This window comes from Gallinula chloropus (genome assembly GCF_964237585.1).
Source record: "Gallinula chloropus genome assembly, chromosome: 14".
Classification (NCBI taxonomy): domain Eukaryota; kingdom Metazoa; phylum Chordata; class Aves; order Gruiformes; family Rallidae; genus Gallinula; species Gallinula chloropus.
This window is the reverse complement of record NC_140099.1, coordinates 4,519,358-4,534,235: the sequence shown is the minus strand read 5'-3', so window position 1 is coordinate 4,534,235 and position 14,878 is coordinate 4,519,358. Positions and strand designations below refer to the sequence as shown.

At 51.6% G+C, this 14,878-nt stretch overlaps 1 protein-coding gene across 1 annotated transcript; it reads left to right on the top strand.

Annotated features, from left to right (window-relative positions):
- Positions 1–11,010: 11,010 nt before the first annotated feature.
- Positions 11,011–13,021, top strand: SIX6 (SIX homeobox 6; the record flags this gene model as incomplete). The annotated part of the gene is made up of 2 exons (XM_084270674.1): positions 11,011–11,582; positions 12,853–13,021. The coding sequence occupies 2 exons, from the start codon at positions 11,011–11,013 to the stop codon at positions 13,019–13,021; spliced, it is 741 nt and encodes a 246-aa protein (XP_084126800.1).
- Positions 13,022–14,878: the final 1,857 nt, after the last annotated feature.

Genomic DNA, 14,878 nt, shown 5'->3' with positions numbered 1-14,878 from the left:
GAAGGTGTATGTGTAAGTGTAATTACACAGAACTGACACACAATGGACAGCACATTATTACAAATCCATTCCTCTCTTTGCATGGTGGTGCTATGCACAGGAGTTTGGTTATGGATTTTTAAACAGTTTAAAAGTCATGTAATCTTCTAAAAAGGATGCAATCACCATTTTTCCAGAATATACTGAATACAGCTAGTTAGCTCAGATACACTTAACATTAAGCAAAGTTATCTGATATTTAATTGCTCCACAATGCCTTTCACATTCCCTTAATACAGTGTAAAAAGTAAAGCCACAACCAATTGGTGATAAAATCCTAATCCAGGATAAAGTGGAATAGAAAACAACAGCAGAATTTAACTAAAGTGGCATTAAGGCTACATACTGTAGCACAGAGGATGTGGAAATGGGAGGAGTTGGAGGGAGGGAGCTTTTGAAATGATGGATGTTTGACAGAAATTATTTCACCTAAAAGTTAAGTGAGGATCAGAATTTCTGATCCGACTGGATTAGTGTAGGCTCTGATAAAAACTCAGAGAAACAGATAATAGTTTTACTAAATTCATTTCAAAGCTTACAACCCCAGATCCTGGTGCCTGGAAACAAAATAGCAAACAAACCATTTTCTGAAAATACTAAAGAAATACTACCTTGATGTACAGGTTAGTGCAGAATAATTGTGTGTTTACACGATATGAAAGAAAATACTAACTAATTCCTTTGGATGCAAAAATTAGTTTGGAGTGGATATCAAAAATATGATCTCTAGAATGATTTTAACAATGTTTGTTAGTTATTTCCCTATTAGTTCCCATAAAAACTGCAGGACATTGGAGCATGGACAGAAGGTACAAAGATTAGGGGGGGAAGGCAGCAGCACAGACAATACTTAAACAGTGAAAAATTTCTATTCATTTATTTATAAATCACAAAGTTTGCCAATAGAGCAGGCTATACAGCTGTGTGTTATTAAGATACATGCTATTCTATCATCTAGTAATTAAGACAGTTACAATTCATTTTACCCTTTGAATACTCTTGTAGAAGAGAGAAACAGAGCTAAAATGTTCAATTGTTTTCTGTAAATTTACAATAGAGTTTTCATGAAGGGTAAAATTGCAGAAAATGACAGTGCTTCTGCATATGTAAAATAGCTGCTATTCTGGCTACCATTAAAATAAATAGTAAATAGCAAACGCTATTCTGTATTACAAATTAGGAGGTTACATGAGCAGAAAGGGCTGTGAGATTCAATTGTGCTGATAATCTATTGGATGGTTGTAGATTTTGAAAACAGTAGTTAACAGCAAACTGAAACAGGACTCATCTACATTTTGGACAATTTCTGATTTCCAGGATGACAATAGTGAAGACTGATTCCTGGTCCTACTAGAGAAAAGTAGCATAGAACCATTATGCAACTCTGGATGACAAAATCATATTCTCATATGGGGCTGTTGTTTTTGTTAAAGAGAAATATGTAATACACAGCAGTGGGTAAAACAGCTTCAAACTGCATCTTATTTCTAATGGTGCTATTCAGAACTCTGCCAGAAGTAAACATTCTCATGCACCTTGTATTAATGAAATTATATTAAATTATGTATTCATTAACATTAAGCAGTAATGTAATTATATTAAATTCAATTGTGGCAACAAAGTTTCGTGTATTGCAAGATTGCATTGAGTGCAGAAGCCACAAACTGCCTGATGTAGTCTCTAGCCATCATCATAACATCAACACTAATGCCACTTCTCACAGCAGAGTTACAGCAGAAGAGCCACAATAGTGGCCATTTTTAGGTTCTTCAATAACTGGTGAAAAACACCCAAATCTATGAGGTAAATTAATTCCTTAGAATCAAATGCTCAATCTACCCATTGTCAGAGGTGCAGCAGTATTAATTTCTGTTGTCTTCATATAAAAAAATTTCATTCCAGAAGGGCTCTTCTGAGAGAAGTGTCTGCGCTATTAATAGTCTTAAACAGTAATGAAGAGACCAGATATTTTATTTTTATTGAAATTTAGTAGAGTTCCCATTTCCAGACTAATTTTTTTATCCCTCTCATTGTGCCGTTTCTGATCCTCTGCCCTTTCTCTGCAAGTTTCAGGAACCCTACAAGGAGATTTAACCTTGCATTAAGGTCGAGGATGTGCCATCTTTTTCAAAACCCGCTGCTGTTTTCACTGTTCCCAACATTATCAGAAGGCCTTTCCTGACTTGTGACAATTCTAGTTATTACATCTGAGTTAATGTAATTGTAGAGCTCTTCATTTATGAAGTCTCTGTTTCTAACACTCATCTTTAAAGCGCATTGCCGCAGTACATTATGTACCTTGCCTTCATTACTAGCTACCAATGTGCCTGTCTAGTCCAAATATCTACCGGATTGCCACATTTTACTTAGTTGGAAGCATACCAAACAAAAGGATATTGGTGCAAATTATTCTCTAAATTCATGGAATTCAAAAATTGCCCTGATTTTTGTCAAAATGGTAAAGGAAAAAAAGAATCTTGTGGCATGCCAGAGGGGCGGCAGATAAACACCACAAAATGGCGGCACAAGGCAAGGGGAGCCAGTTACTCCTGGCAAAGAGAGGTGATGGGGCTGGGGCAGCCAGGTGCCCCTTCTATATTTTGGGAGGCCATCAGCATTGTAAAAGTGCCCCAGGACAGGGTGGCCCTGCACCGTCTGAGGCCCTGCCCTGGAAGGTGAAGGGTGAGGAGAGCCATGACAGCTGTCCAGGGCTTCACCCACAACCGTCAGGCGGTGGGGGCCAGAGCACGGCCATCGTCCCTCTCCCTCAGCTTCGTGCCCGCCGTCCCGGAGGGGAACAGGGGCGACCCAGAGCTCCGCCAACCTACCCCGGGAGGAGGGCAGCACCCCGGCAAAGGGCACGCTTCAGCCCCCGCGGGGACCCAGTACCGCCTCGTCACTTTCCTTCACCGCGCCCCCCACACACACTGTGAGGCGGGAAAGCGGCCGCGCACCCCCTGCGCCCCTGGGCGGGCGGAGAGACGGCGGGGAGCCGGCAGGAGAATGCGGGCTCGGGCTGCAGCAACGGGTTCGGCGTGGCGGAACAGGCAGCTCAGCCCGGTCAGATAGTGCGGGGAGGGCGGCAAGTGTCACCTCCCCGCCGCCGCCGTCTCGCCGCCCTCCTTGCCGGGAGTAGGTGGGGGCGAGGGTGGCAGCTGCCGGCGGTCCGGCTTTCCGCTGGGAACCCTGGAGCGGCTTCACCTGCTGGGAGAAAGGGCTGAGACCATTTTGACCACAGGTCGACAAGCAAGCCCGGCAGCCCCTCGGGGTCACATCAGCGGGGTGCGTGTGCCCAAACTACCCCCCCGTTTGCCTTAAACGGTGGGAGTTACGGAAGAAAGAACCAACGTTCCGGAGCAGAGCCAGCGTCGCCGGCGGTGGGTGAAAAGCGATGAGGATGCTCCATCTACCGGGGAGAGAGCGCAGGCGGGCGGGAGCCGGGGAGAGGAGGCAGCGCCGCTGAAACGGGGCACCGCCGGAAAGGTGCTGGGGACTGAACGACACACACGCAGCCCGAGATGTGACACGAAATGAAGAGGCTGCAGCGTGGAATTTGCTTTATCCACCCTCCGGATCCCACGCGTGTTGCTGACCCAGCTGCGGGGGGTGAGGCTGCTGTATAAAGCCGCCTTTTCCTCCACACCTCACACCTAAAGGTGCCGTCCAGCCCCCTGACAAATTAAAAACCTTCCTTATTGAGATTGCCGAGGCAGAGGGTGGATTTGAGACTACCAATAAGCAGAGAAAAATAAGTGAGATGGGGGAGCACAAGGTGGAGGGGGAAAGAAAAAGATACCAGCATGGCTGGCAAGAGAAGGGACAGGGAAAATAGAAACAGGGTGGAAGAGATGAACAGAAAATTCTCTCTGCCACACGCAGCACGGGTGTCGGTCAGATGTGGTGCTGCTTTCAGCAGAGTCAATTCAACCAACAAGAAATGCAGCTTCAAATAGAAACAGCTGACCTACCTGGCTTCAGGTCAGAGATGAAGGAGGGGAAAGAAAAGAGAGAGAAGTGGAAAACGGCATGTTCTTTTGGAAGCCACATGTCTGCGGCCTCTGCTCTGTGCACTCCATCCTTTCCGAGAGCATCTCTGTGCTGCTCCCATCACCCACCTTCTTTCCCTGCCTGTCCCAGAGAGACACCTGCCCGGCTTCCCAGCGACACTTTCATTCCTAAATACCCCACACCTTCCAGACTGCTACTTTGCAACCTCTCTTCCCAATCATTAAATAAAACCCAAGAAGTCCCTTCAAAGCTTTGTCCTGCCTTAAACAATTCTCTGAAAGATTTCTCCCTCCCCCAAACTTCTAGAAATAGGTATTTAATAGAAGAGTAGCAGATAACTTCAGTGATGCTCAGTAACACCTCCCGGTGTCCCAGCAATTTAAGCAGCGATGTCAGGGGAGGCTGGTGTTCCCACAGACCTGGGCTCACACGGAAGGCTGCCAGACATTTCAACCGGCTTTGGATAAAGTAGCGGGGACTTCCCCGTTAATTCCCTCAAAGGACTGCCAGGACCTGGTCCCCACTGGGGCTTTTCGTGGGCCTTCGTGGGTTCCTTTAGCCCATCTATTTACCACAAGGACTCCCGACCTGAGGGTAGCAGTCAACACCCACCCCACACACCCCTCCCCGGAGCCCGTGACTACGTTACCGGAGAACCCCCGGTGTTGCCTCTCGATGAGCTCCGCTTTCTCCGTGCCCTTCTCCTTTGGTTTAAGTGAGCTCTGCTCACTGCCTCCTCCAGCTAAGGGAGAGGGCAGAAAAATCCAGGACCTTCCAGAAGACCAAACCCGCCCCTATACCCCCAGCTGCCCCTATGAACCAATTTGGGGAAGTCCGGGAAACGAGGATGGTGCAAACACCTGGGCGGGGTGAGGAAGTGATATCGGAGGCAGTGACAGGATACAGGTGTCCCAAATAAGAGCTTTTCTTCTCAGCCTGAGTAACTAGCTCAGAAAGGCGCTGAGCAAGTAAGGTGGAGAGGCTGAAGTACTGGTCCTTAAAACTCAGCAAGGTTCAACGACCTCCGAGATGGTATTTTTCAGACAGGAAACAAAAAACAAACAAACAAACAAAACCCCAAACAAAACCAACCAACCAAAAAGGCACAGCAACATCTCGAAGTAAGGCATGGACGATTCCTGTCCTCATGCAACTGCTCTGGAATAAACCTGCTCCTTGAGGCACCACCATGAATGCTGGAGTCCAGGCAGATGCCCACCTTCAGCAGTGCCCCCAGGTCCTGTTCCCAAGGTTGAGGTGGTACCAGGGAGCTGGACTGGCTTGGGCGTGATGCTGCTGACTCCCATAGAGCATCCAAAGCTACAGAGGAACTCCCTCACAAGAAAGAGGGACCCCAACTTCAGAGCAGGTTTTATCCACAGCGAGCAACCTCCGGTAAGGGCTGGGGTCCTGCTCAGCTCCAGTGGCCAGACCAGCAGTGACACGGTGTTTCTCCTGGACTCAGACCCATACACTCAGCCCCAGAAGCATTTACACCCTCAGGACACCTAATCCTGGTTCTTCATCCTGTTCCAAACACAAGAATTGTCCCCGTTCCTGCTTTTTGCTAAATGTTTTTGTGACATCCCCATCCTCAAGAAGACACAATATTTGAAAGACTTTTTTTGGTTGGGTTTTTTTTTGGGGGGGGGGGGGGGGGGGAGGATATGTTTTCCACAGACACTAAATAGTTTTCTGTACCACTCCTGCGCTCAGTTTCCAGCCTTCCATGGGAGCCACAAGATTGTATTCCCTTCCCAAAGGACCACTTCCCATGGAAAGAAAGAAAAAAAAAAAGTACTTTTGGGAAAAGAAAACCCCACAACCACCTGAATGGTAAAAATCTTCCAGATTTATCTGAATTGGTTTTGTTGGAATTATCGGAGAAAAGCCTGATATAAACTGGAGATTTTAAACAGTGTTTTATGTGAACAGACTTCAGTTTAAAAAAAGTGATTTGGTGTTGTGTGTATTTATGTGTAGGTGAAGGCAGTAGCCGCGTAAATCCCGATAGATCAGGGACTTTAAAACCAGACCCGTAGCTACACCTTAAAGAAAACTGAAGATAAATCTTGGGAGGTAAATCTTTTCTGCCTGCAGCCCTGGCCTTGACCAGGGCCCTGTACAAGGGAGATCTTTCCTTACCAGTCTCAAAAGCATTCAGGGTTGGGTGGTTGTTTGTTTTGTTTTGTTTTTAGTTTTCAATCTTTCTTTATTCTAGTATCAAATATACCAACCGCGATCTGATACTTTGCATTACAGGTAACCTAAGTAATACTCTGAAGGATAAAGAATACAATGAATACATGGTCTGAGAGTGGAAAACGGGTGAACATCTCCATCGGGCCGACAGTATTTCAGGGACTCTTCACTGCTTTCAGCTGTCAATAACTTAAGTGAGGATCCAACCTGCACGCTCTCCCTAATACTAAACAGACCACAGCTTTAAACATAACTCTTTTTAGGATGAAATGGAGCGATCGATATCTGCTATTTCAACAATTATGGCACTCTTCAAAATAAAAAAGGCAAGCACACGAAACTCATCGAAACACGTCGTGTCCTTTCCCTACCAAGCGTCCCCCACCGCATCATCCCGAGCTTGAGGTCCACAGTCCGCCAAAGCTCCCGGGTGTCTCGGTTGGGAAAAGCTCCCGAAAACCCCGGACCCAGTCGCCGGAGGGGCTGACATTTTCAGTAACCTTTTCTATAAACGACAGCGAGCACTCTGCTCGGGCTGAGCATCCCTTCCACCTCCTCCGGGGGAGCGGGCTGAAAGCCAGCGGGGGTGAGGGCAGGGAGCCGCGCAGCTCCCTGCTCCAGCCCTGCCCGAGCCGCTGAGCTCCTCGGCACCAGGCCGGGTCCTGCCGATACCCATCCAAGGTTTAAAAGTCCCGGCTGATTTCCCAGGTACCCTCCCGAGGGTCTGTACTCCGGCTCTCTCAGCCAACGCTGCGGATTCGGTTAGCATCACTTAATGAACTCCCGCATCTTCGGCAATCCTACCGAGACCCTTAAAGTGGGGCTTCTCGTTCCCGGGGGTATCTTTTTAACGCAATACTTAATGCAAATCGAAGGTTTAAAAAATGTATTGGCACCTCTGCTGCGTTTAGAAACTCCCTCTAGATAAACGATCCCCAGGGACTGCGATTCTGGGACCCAGGATACCTAATACGTGCTGATAGGAGGATGTATAGGTATGTTGCTCAGCACATTTATGTTTTAAGGCCCAGGGGAGGGAATGCCAGCGAGCACACCGTGTCGATGCAGGCCGTCGGGTCGATTATAGATTGCTGGCAGTATTTATTTGAAAACAAATATATCTTTTTTAAATGTGTAGTTTTATTCCTCGTTCTCCAGTAGGTTCACCTCTGGAGGGGTAATTCTTCACACTACCTACAGCAAGGGTCAGATCCGTGACCTAAATTAAAGCAGACGTCACGAGTGGTGTCCCTATTAGAGGGGGAGAAAAGAAGAAAAAGAGGGAAAAAAGCAGAAACGAAGCGGACACGCCCGAGTGCACACCCCGGCTCGCAGGCAGCCCTAATGAGAGACGGGGGCTGAGCCAGGAGCCTGGGCACCGCAGGACCCTGAGCTTTCCCGGGGAGCCTCTCCTGGACACGGCACCGGGTCCCTCGGGGGTGGGGGGGTCTCTCCTGGCGGCCCCGGTTGCGCTGCGGAGGCAAAGCCCGGCCCGGCCCGGCCCTGCGGTCAAGTTTCCGACGGGGCGGCGGGAAACCTGCCGGGGTCCTGGCCACGGAGAAAATGCCCGAGGGTGTGGGAGAGCGGCGGAGGGGGCCCGTGGAGCTGATCTCGCTTTCTTGGCTCTGGTGGGCACAGAGCAAGGAGCCCTCAGGTCTTTCTCCAGCCAGGGACAAGCCGGTTCCCCCTGGACTGTGCCACTTGCCAAACACAGACGCCAGAGTTCACAGAGCTGCTGGGACTGGGCTGCTTTCCCCCCTCGGGTCACCCTTTAAATGGTTAACACAGAGTTCACGGGTGCATTGCGGTGTTGTCTTTCCTTTCTTTTCCTCTCCCTTCCCAGCAGGACTGCCAGCATCTCCCCATCCGGGCCGGTTTCTGGGGAACAAAGGCTGGGGACCTGGGGGACAGCCCCTCGCCCCTGCGAGCTGCTCTCGCTGCTCTTAATGAGGATTCATTTCTTTAGCCTACAGTCCTGGCTTTCATTACGGAGCCTGTCTCTCTCTGTTCATGGTCATTAGGCTGCAGCCCAGTAACTCCCTCGCCAGATCATGTGCACGCTTTAAAAACAAAAATTAAAAAAGAAAAAGAAAGACCCACAGTAATATCAGTAATCACCGTCATCATCATCCGGCTGGTCTAAATTAGCTACCCATTCACACAGCCTTTCCACCCTTCCATGTCTTTCAAAGCAGAGGTTTTTCTCCACCAGCCCTTGTCCCGGGATGTTTCGGGGCGTCCCCCGAGGTGGGGGTTGCGACTCCGGCGGGGCAGGCTGCGGGGCGACAGGGCAGCAGCTCCCCTGCCCGCGGAGGTCGCCGCCTTCTCACCCGCTCGCTAGGGAAGCCCGATGCTCATACCGAGGAGGATTGGGTTTGGTTGGGTTTTGGGGGTTATTTGGGTTTTTTTTTAAATCCCTGTCCGACGTGGTTATTTGGGATCTTTCATCCAGCTGCTGAAATCACTGGTTTTCCCAGGCGGAGAGGACAGGCGTGGGGTGGAAGGGCACCCCTTCTTCCTTCAGCAATATCTGTAGATTATATTTTCCTCTTCTCTGCTTTTTTTTTTTCTCCCCTTTTTGATTTGTCGGCAAATCAAACCTGGGTCTGTAAAGTGAAGCCGAAGAGTCTGCCCTTTTATTTTTTAAGTTTCTGTGGAGTGTCTCTGAAGTCGTGAGTTTTGTCTGTGCTTTTATGTCTTCCCAGCTCTGTCGGGTTTTATGAAAATGAGCAGTATTGAAAGCTTTTCCATCCCGCTAGCTGTGAGCCTCACATAAATGATGTAAATGGCTCGAAGGGTTTTTTTCAAGTGAACTGTGTAGATCTGTGAAAATAATATCAGGGTTTTCCGTCAGAATGAGCTTAGCACTGTACTGAGGCGTACCATAATCTGACCCGACACCTCCGACCATCTGCGCTATCTATCTGCCTTCTGATTTACCAAATCTTCACAAGCAAAAGACAAATTGTACTTGATACTAAAGAAAAGACGGCGAGCCCCAGTCCAGCTCCATTTCTGGAAATGATTGGAGAAAATGTAAATCTGTTTAATTTCGGTCTATGGGCACCTAGCAAAGGAGCTTTCTGTAGAAGGGGGAAGGCAGGAAAACAACAACAACAAAAAGCAATAAAGATGGGAAGAAAAGAGAAGGGGGAAAGAGACAACAACAAGATATCAAATTAGGAAGGCATTTCTTTGACAAGAGCTCTAGAAAAAAAAAAAAGAAAAAGAAAAAAAAGACAAAAAGGGTAGAGGAGAAAACATATTGAGCTTAATTTAAAATATATGTTGCCTTTCGGAGCATGGTCCCTAATGTTCCTGGGAAGAAATTGCCACTGAGCAGCTAGCTATATGTAGAATAAAGACTGGCTTCTTGATCCGCCCTCCTCTTCTCTCCAGAAAAGAAACCGTATCCTCACAGCTCGGGAAGCGATTTACCCCAGCCCCGAGACGGCTGGAGGTTGCCTTGCTCCCGAGAAGAGGCGGCCGGACCCTCACCTCGCCCCCATCCCCGCGGTCTCTCGCTCGGGGCGCGGTGGGGGAGAACCCGCGGGGAATGATTACCGCTCGGTAATCAATATTTCAAAAGATTCCTGAAATCTGCTTTAAGTCGCTGTCCTGACCTACAAATGACTTCTCACTCCCCGCGACTGTTCTCGGCGTCTATTCAGGGCCATTCAGCCGAAAACAATACGGTTTTAAGTTATTTTTTTTTAAATTAAATAAATATATATGTATTTAAAACTTCAGTTGAACGGAGAAGAGAGCTTGGCTCTTCGCAGGTAGTTCGTCGTCTTAACAGAGATGGGAAGTCACCTATCGAGAGAAAGGGCAGAGTTTTTCCCTAAATCTCGGCCCTGTGGTCCTTCCGCTGCATCCATTGTCACTGACACTCCCAGCATCACTGTGACAGTGATGCAGCCGGGTTTTTTATCTGATTTCTCAGCCCTGCCTTATCCCCTTCTCCGACCCTGGGTTTGCCGAACCCTGTACGTGCAAGCACCAAAGTCGGACCCCACGGCTTTACCGGGGAGGGTGTAATGGGGTCCTGGCCATCCCATCTCGGGGGCCGCTCCCTCCAACTTTCCGGTAACAAACCTCAGCCACCCCTTCTCCTCCTTGCAGCCTGGGTGGGTGAGCTGCTCTGCCCCTTCCTGGAACGGATGGGCAGGGCGGCGGGGTCGCGGACCCCAGGGAGCAGGACGGGACGGGACTAGGCGCCCCGGGGAGCGGGGCGGGGAACCGGGGCGGGGAGGTGCTGCCGGTCGGCGGCGCGGGGCCTTCCGCCGTGATTGGCAGCGGCTGACAGTGAGTGGCAGCCCCGCCATGGAAACCCAGGAGCCAATCTGCCGAGCCCGGCAGCAAATCAGCCGCTCCCGCAGCAGCGCGGCGGCGGCGCGGAGCTGGGCTTGTGCCTTTTCTTTTTTTCCTTTTTTTTTTTCCTTCCTTTTTTTTTTTTCCTTTTTTTTTTTTTCCCTCTTCCCTCCCTCCCCCCACTCCCGCCCTCCCCCCTTCTCCATCCTCCTCCGCCTCGCCCCTGCCCACCGCCCCCAGTCGCCGGAGCCGCCGAGCGCTCCCCATCGCCTCTCCGCCCTCCACCGTCCCTCCCGCAGCAGCTCGGCCGGCGCCGGAGGAGGCAGAAGCGGAGCGAGGGGCGGCCGCCGGGCCGGCTGCCCGCTTCCCCGCCGCGGGGGTGTGCGCGGCGGCGGCGGGCATCGCCGGGGGTGCGCGGAGCGCGGAGCGGAGCCCGGCGCCGCCTCCATGTTCCAGCTGCCCATCCTCAATTTCAGCCCGCAGCAGGTGGCCGGGGTATGCGAGACCCTGGAGGAGAGCGGGGACATCGAGCGCCTGGGGCGCTTCCTCTGGTCCCTGCCCGTGGCCCCCGCGGCCTGCGAGGCCCTCAACAAGAATGAATCGGTGCTGAGAGCCCGGGCCATCGTGGCCTTCCACACGGGGAACTACCGGGAGCTCTACCACATCCTGGAAAACCATAAGTTCACCAAGGAGTCCCACGCCAAACTGCAGGCCCTCTGGCTGGAAGCGCATTACCAGGAGGCAGAGAAGCTTCGGGGACGACCCCTGGGGCCAGTGGACAAGTACCGGGTGAGGAAGAAGTTCCCGCTGCCCCGCACCATCTGGGACGGCGAGCAGAAGACTCATTGCTTCAAGGAGCGGACGAGGCATTTGCTGCGGGAGTGGTACCTGCAGGACCCTTACCCCAACCCCAGCAAAAAGCGGGAACTGGCTCAGGCCACGGGACTTACCCCCACGCAAGTGGGCAACTGGTTCAAAAACCGCAGGCAAAGGGACAGGGCAGCAGCCGCTAAGAACAGGTAAGATGCTGCCCGTCCCGTCGGGGCACAGGGCCCCCATCCCCCTCTTAGGGACGCTTCCTTTCCGCTCGCCGCGGGGGCCGGTGCGATGCTGCCGGCGGAGGCAGCGCGATCCCGGCGCTGCGGTGAGCCCTGCCTCGGGGCACGGGGAAACGAGGCCGGGAAGTGTCTCCCAGGGAAATACAGCAGGAGAAAGTAGGACCAGCGGGAAAACCCTACGGGGATTCATCCATCTATCTATCTATCTATCTATCTATCTATCTATCTATCTATCTATCTACCTATCTATATATCTATTTTTAATAGGGGAGGCTCCACGCCGGGGTTCCACCTTGGCTGCTCTTTGGGGAGGGGAGAGGGACAGACGCCCCCCGGGCAGCGTGGCTGGTGAAGCTGCCGTGACCCCGGCAGGACGTGGCGGCAGAAAGGGCTGTATTCGACAGCTGTGAGGAGAGAAACACACACACACACCCCTTCAAAGTTTTGCCCAGACATATAGATACCTTTTTCATATATGTCTATCTGTCCATCGAGAGCAGAGCTGGCAATGGCCCTCTGCGGGCCCTGCTCGAGTGCGGAGAGCTGCCCTGCCCTAAACCTCCGCTGGAGCCAGTCGGGAACGTTTCTTGGGATATTTTTCATATTTCTCTTTTTCCCTTCTTATTTTATTTATTTTTTTAATCTTAAAGAACAAACTCGCGGCTCCAAATGTGCGGTTTTACCCCAGCACTAGCGGCACAAGAAGACGCCGAGGGAAGTGTCCCTTATTCCTCCCATTATCCCTTATCCCCTCGTTATCTCCTCTCCTGGAGCCCGGGGAGGGGGGTGTGGGGTGTGTTTCCACTCCTCACCCCGCCGGCCACTGCGCGCAGCCGGGCGGCCGCACGTCGGGGGAATGGATGCTGTCACCCGCATCCCCTTTTCCCCGCCTGAGAGGGAAGATGTAAGGCCTGCTGGAGGGGAACGCCGACCGGGAGATGCTGAAAGGAATTACCGACCCGTCGGATGAGGGCCGGTTTGGGGACGGGCTGCGGAGGAGGGGGACAGCCTCCCGCCGATGTGCCCGGCCAAGGAGCGGGGTTGAACGTGGGATGGGGCACCCGGTTTCTGAGACAAAGCCGCCAGACTGGGATAACTGGTGTGAGATGGAGGTGGGAGCAGCGGGGGCGGTTTAAGGAAGTTGCGGGGGGGAGGAGGGGGCCGAGCTGTCGGCGGGTCCTCGGGGCGCGGAGGGCCGGGCGGTGATGCTGTGTGTGCCGGTTCCTTGCAGGCTACAGCAGCAGGTCCTAACGCAGGGCTCGGTGCGCTCGCTGCAAACGGAGGAGGAGAGCGGCGGGGAGGCGGTGGGAGCCGCCTCCAGCCCCGCAGCCAGCCTCTCCAGCAAAGCGGCCACCTCCGCCATCTCCATCACATCCAGCGACAGTGAATGTGACATCTGACACCACCGCCATGACAAACCGGGGGGAGCGGGAGGTCCAGCTAACCGGTGCCTGCCCGCCTGCCGACACGGCCGGAGCAGCGGGGCTTGCAATAGCCCGGCCGCGTTCGCCAAACCCGGGGTACGGGGCGCTCCCCAGCCACACGCCGCCTGCCCGCACCTCCATCCCGGCCCCGCAGCAGACTGCATTAAAAAAAGTGATAAAAATCGTTGTCGCCTTTATTTCGAAGGATTTGCAGAATTGATGCCTAAAAAAAAAAGAAAGAAAGAAAGAAAAAAAAAAGAGAAAAAATTAATAAAGAAAGCCCACAAAAACGTTTAAACAAAAAAATCCAACAAAACAAACCGAATGCCAAGTTGCAAAATGTCTGAGCGCCTGCCCTTATCCCGCGGGGGTGTTTCATGTTGAAAAGACGCTGTTCTTTTGGTTGGGTTTTGCTTTACTTTAAAGGATTTTTTATATATATATATATAATGTTTATTTACTTATTTAAGGGATTGCTATGGTAGATTTTTTTCTATTATTATTATTATTAATTATTATTTTTGGCTTGTTCTCTATGTGCACAGGTGACTTGTAGAGCATGTGCAGGACGAAACTGTATGAAGCAGCCTAAAACCATAATAAAATATTTGGTGAACGACCCTCGCATCTGCTTTGAAATGACGGTGTCGGTCTCAAGCCCGCCAGTTACGCAGAGCAGATCTCCGAGGCCACGGGTATTTCAGCATCAGCTCACCAAGAACCGAAATAGACGGGTTCCCGGGACTAGGGGTGATGTCTTTGCAGGGCAGGGAGCCGGGGGAGGAGGGGGGAGCCGAGGGGAGCGGATCCGGGGCTGGCGGAGAACGCGGGTACCCGGGGAAGGAGAAGGCATCTCCGCAGCTACTCCTCTCCCAAGGGCCGAGGCTTTTGAGATTATGGGCGGCGAATTTTTGGGCAGGGACGAGGGGGAAAAAAGGAAAAGGGGAAAAAAAAAAAGAAGGAGGGGGGAAGCGAGTAAAAAATGGTTGGGGACAGCCCATCGGGAGCTTCCACTGTCACTTGGCAAACGGGCAAAGAAGGGGAATTAACAGCTCTCCATGCCCTAGCAGGGCCGAATCGGGGGTGAAATAACCCCAAATCCCGGCCCCTGAAGCCTGCCAGGGGCTGTCCCCACCATCCGCCTCCCTTGTTTTGTTTCGAGGCGGTTTTGCCGGAGGAGACCAAACGCCAGGTCTAAGGAGCGCGCTAAGCTTTTTCCCCCAGCAGAAGGATTTTATATTATACAATTTGACATTGATCTTTAAATCGCCTGAGCTGTGCTTTTTTTGTCCGCTCGGTCTCATCGCGTTTACTTCCCTGTCCTCAGAGAGATGCCTTTCCCGGTAAGCTGATTGCTCGGCTCGTTTTATTTAGCAGACGAAGCCTTGAGTCGGGGGGAAGCCGGGCAGAGCCAACCCTCAGCGGCTGCGAGAAATGCCCCTCTTGCTGCTCGGCCCCAGCTCAGGGAGGATCTAGAGGAGGGGGAAGCACAGGAGCCGTTTCAGTCCCGTGATAGATGAACTGAATCCGGCTGCCCTTTTACCGAGAGACACGTTCCCGACTCCACAGTGGCTTTTCCCTCTCTTAAGTTTGTATTTAGAGCCTGAAAGACGTTGGCATGGCTGATGTCTAAATCTGCGTTTCATCCCCAATGCCTGTGCGTCGGCTTTCCTCATAGGCCGTCACAGGGACGGGGCAGGGAGCGGGTATTTATTAAGTGGGTCTTTAAATCCATTTACAGGCAGCTATTTCCCTGGCGGGATGGAATCAGGGTGTCGGGAGCGAGCAGACAAAGTGTATTTTGGTAGTGCGGGAGTAGCCCGCGGAAGCGGC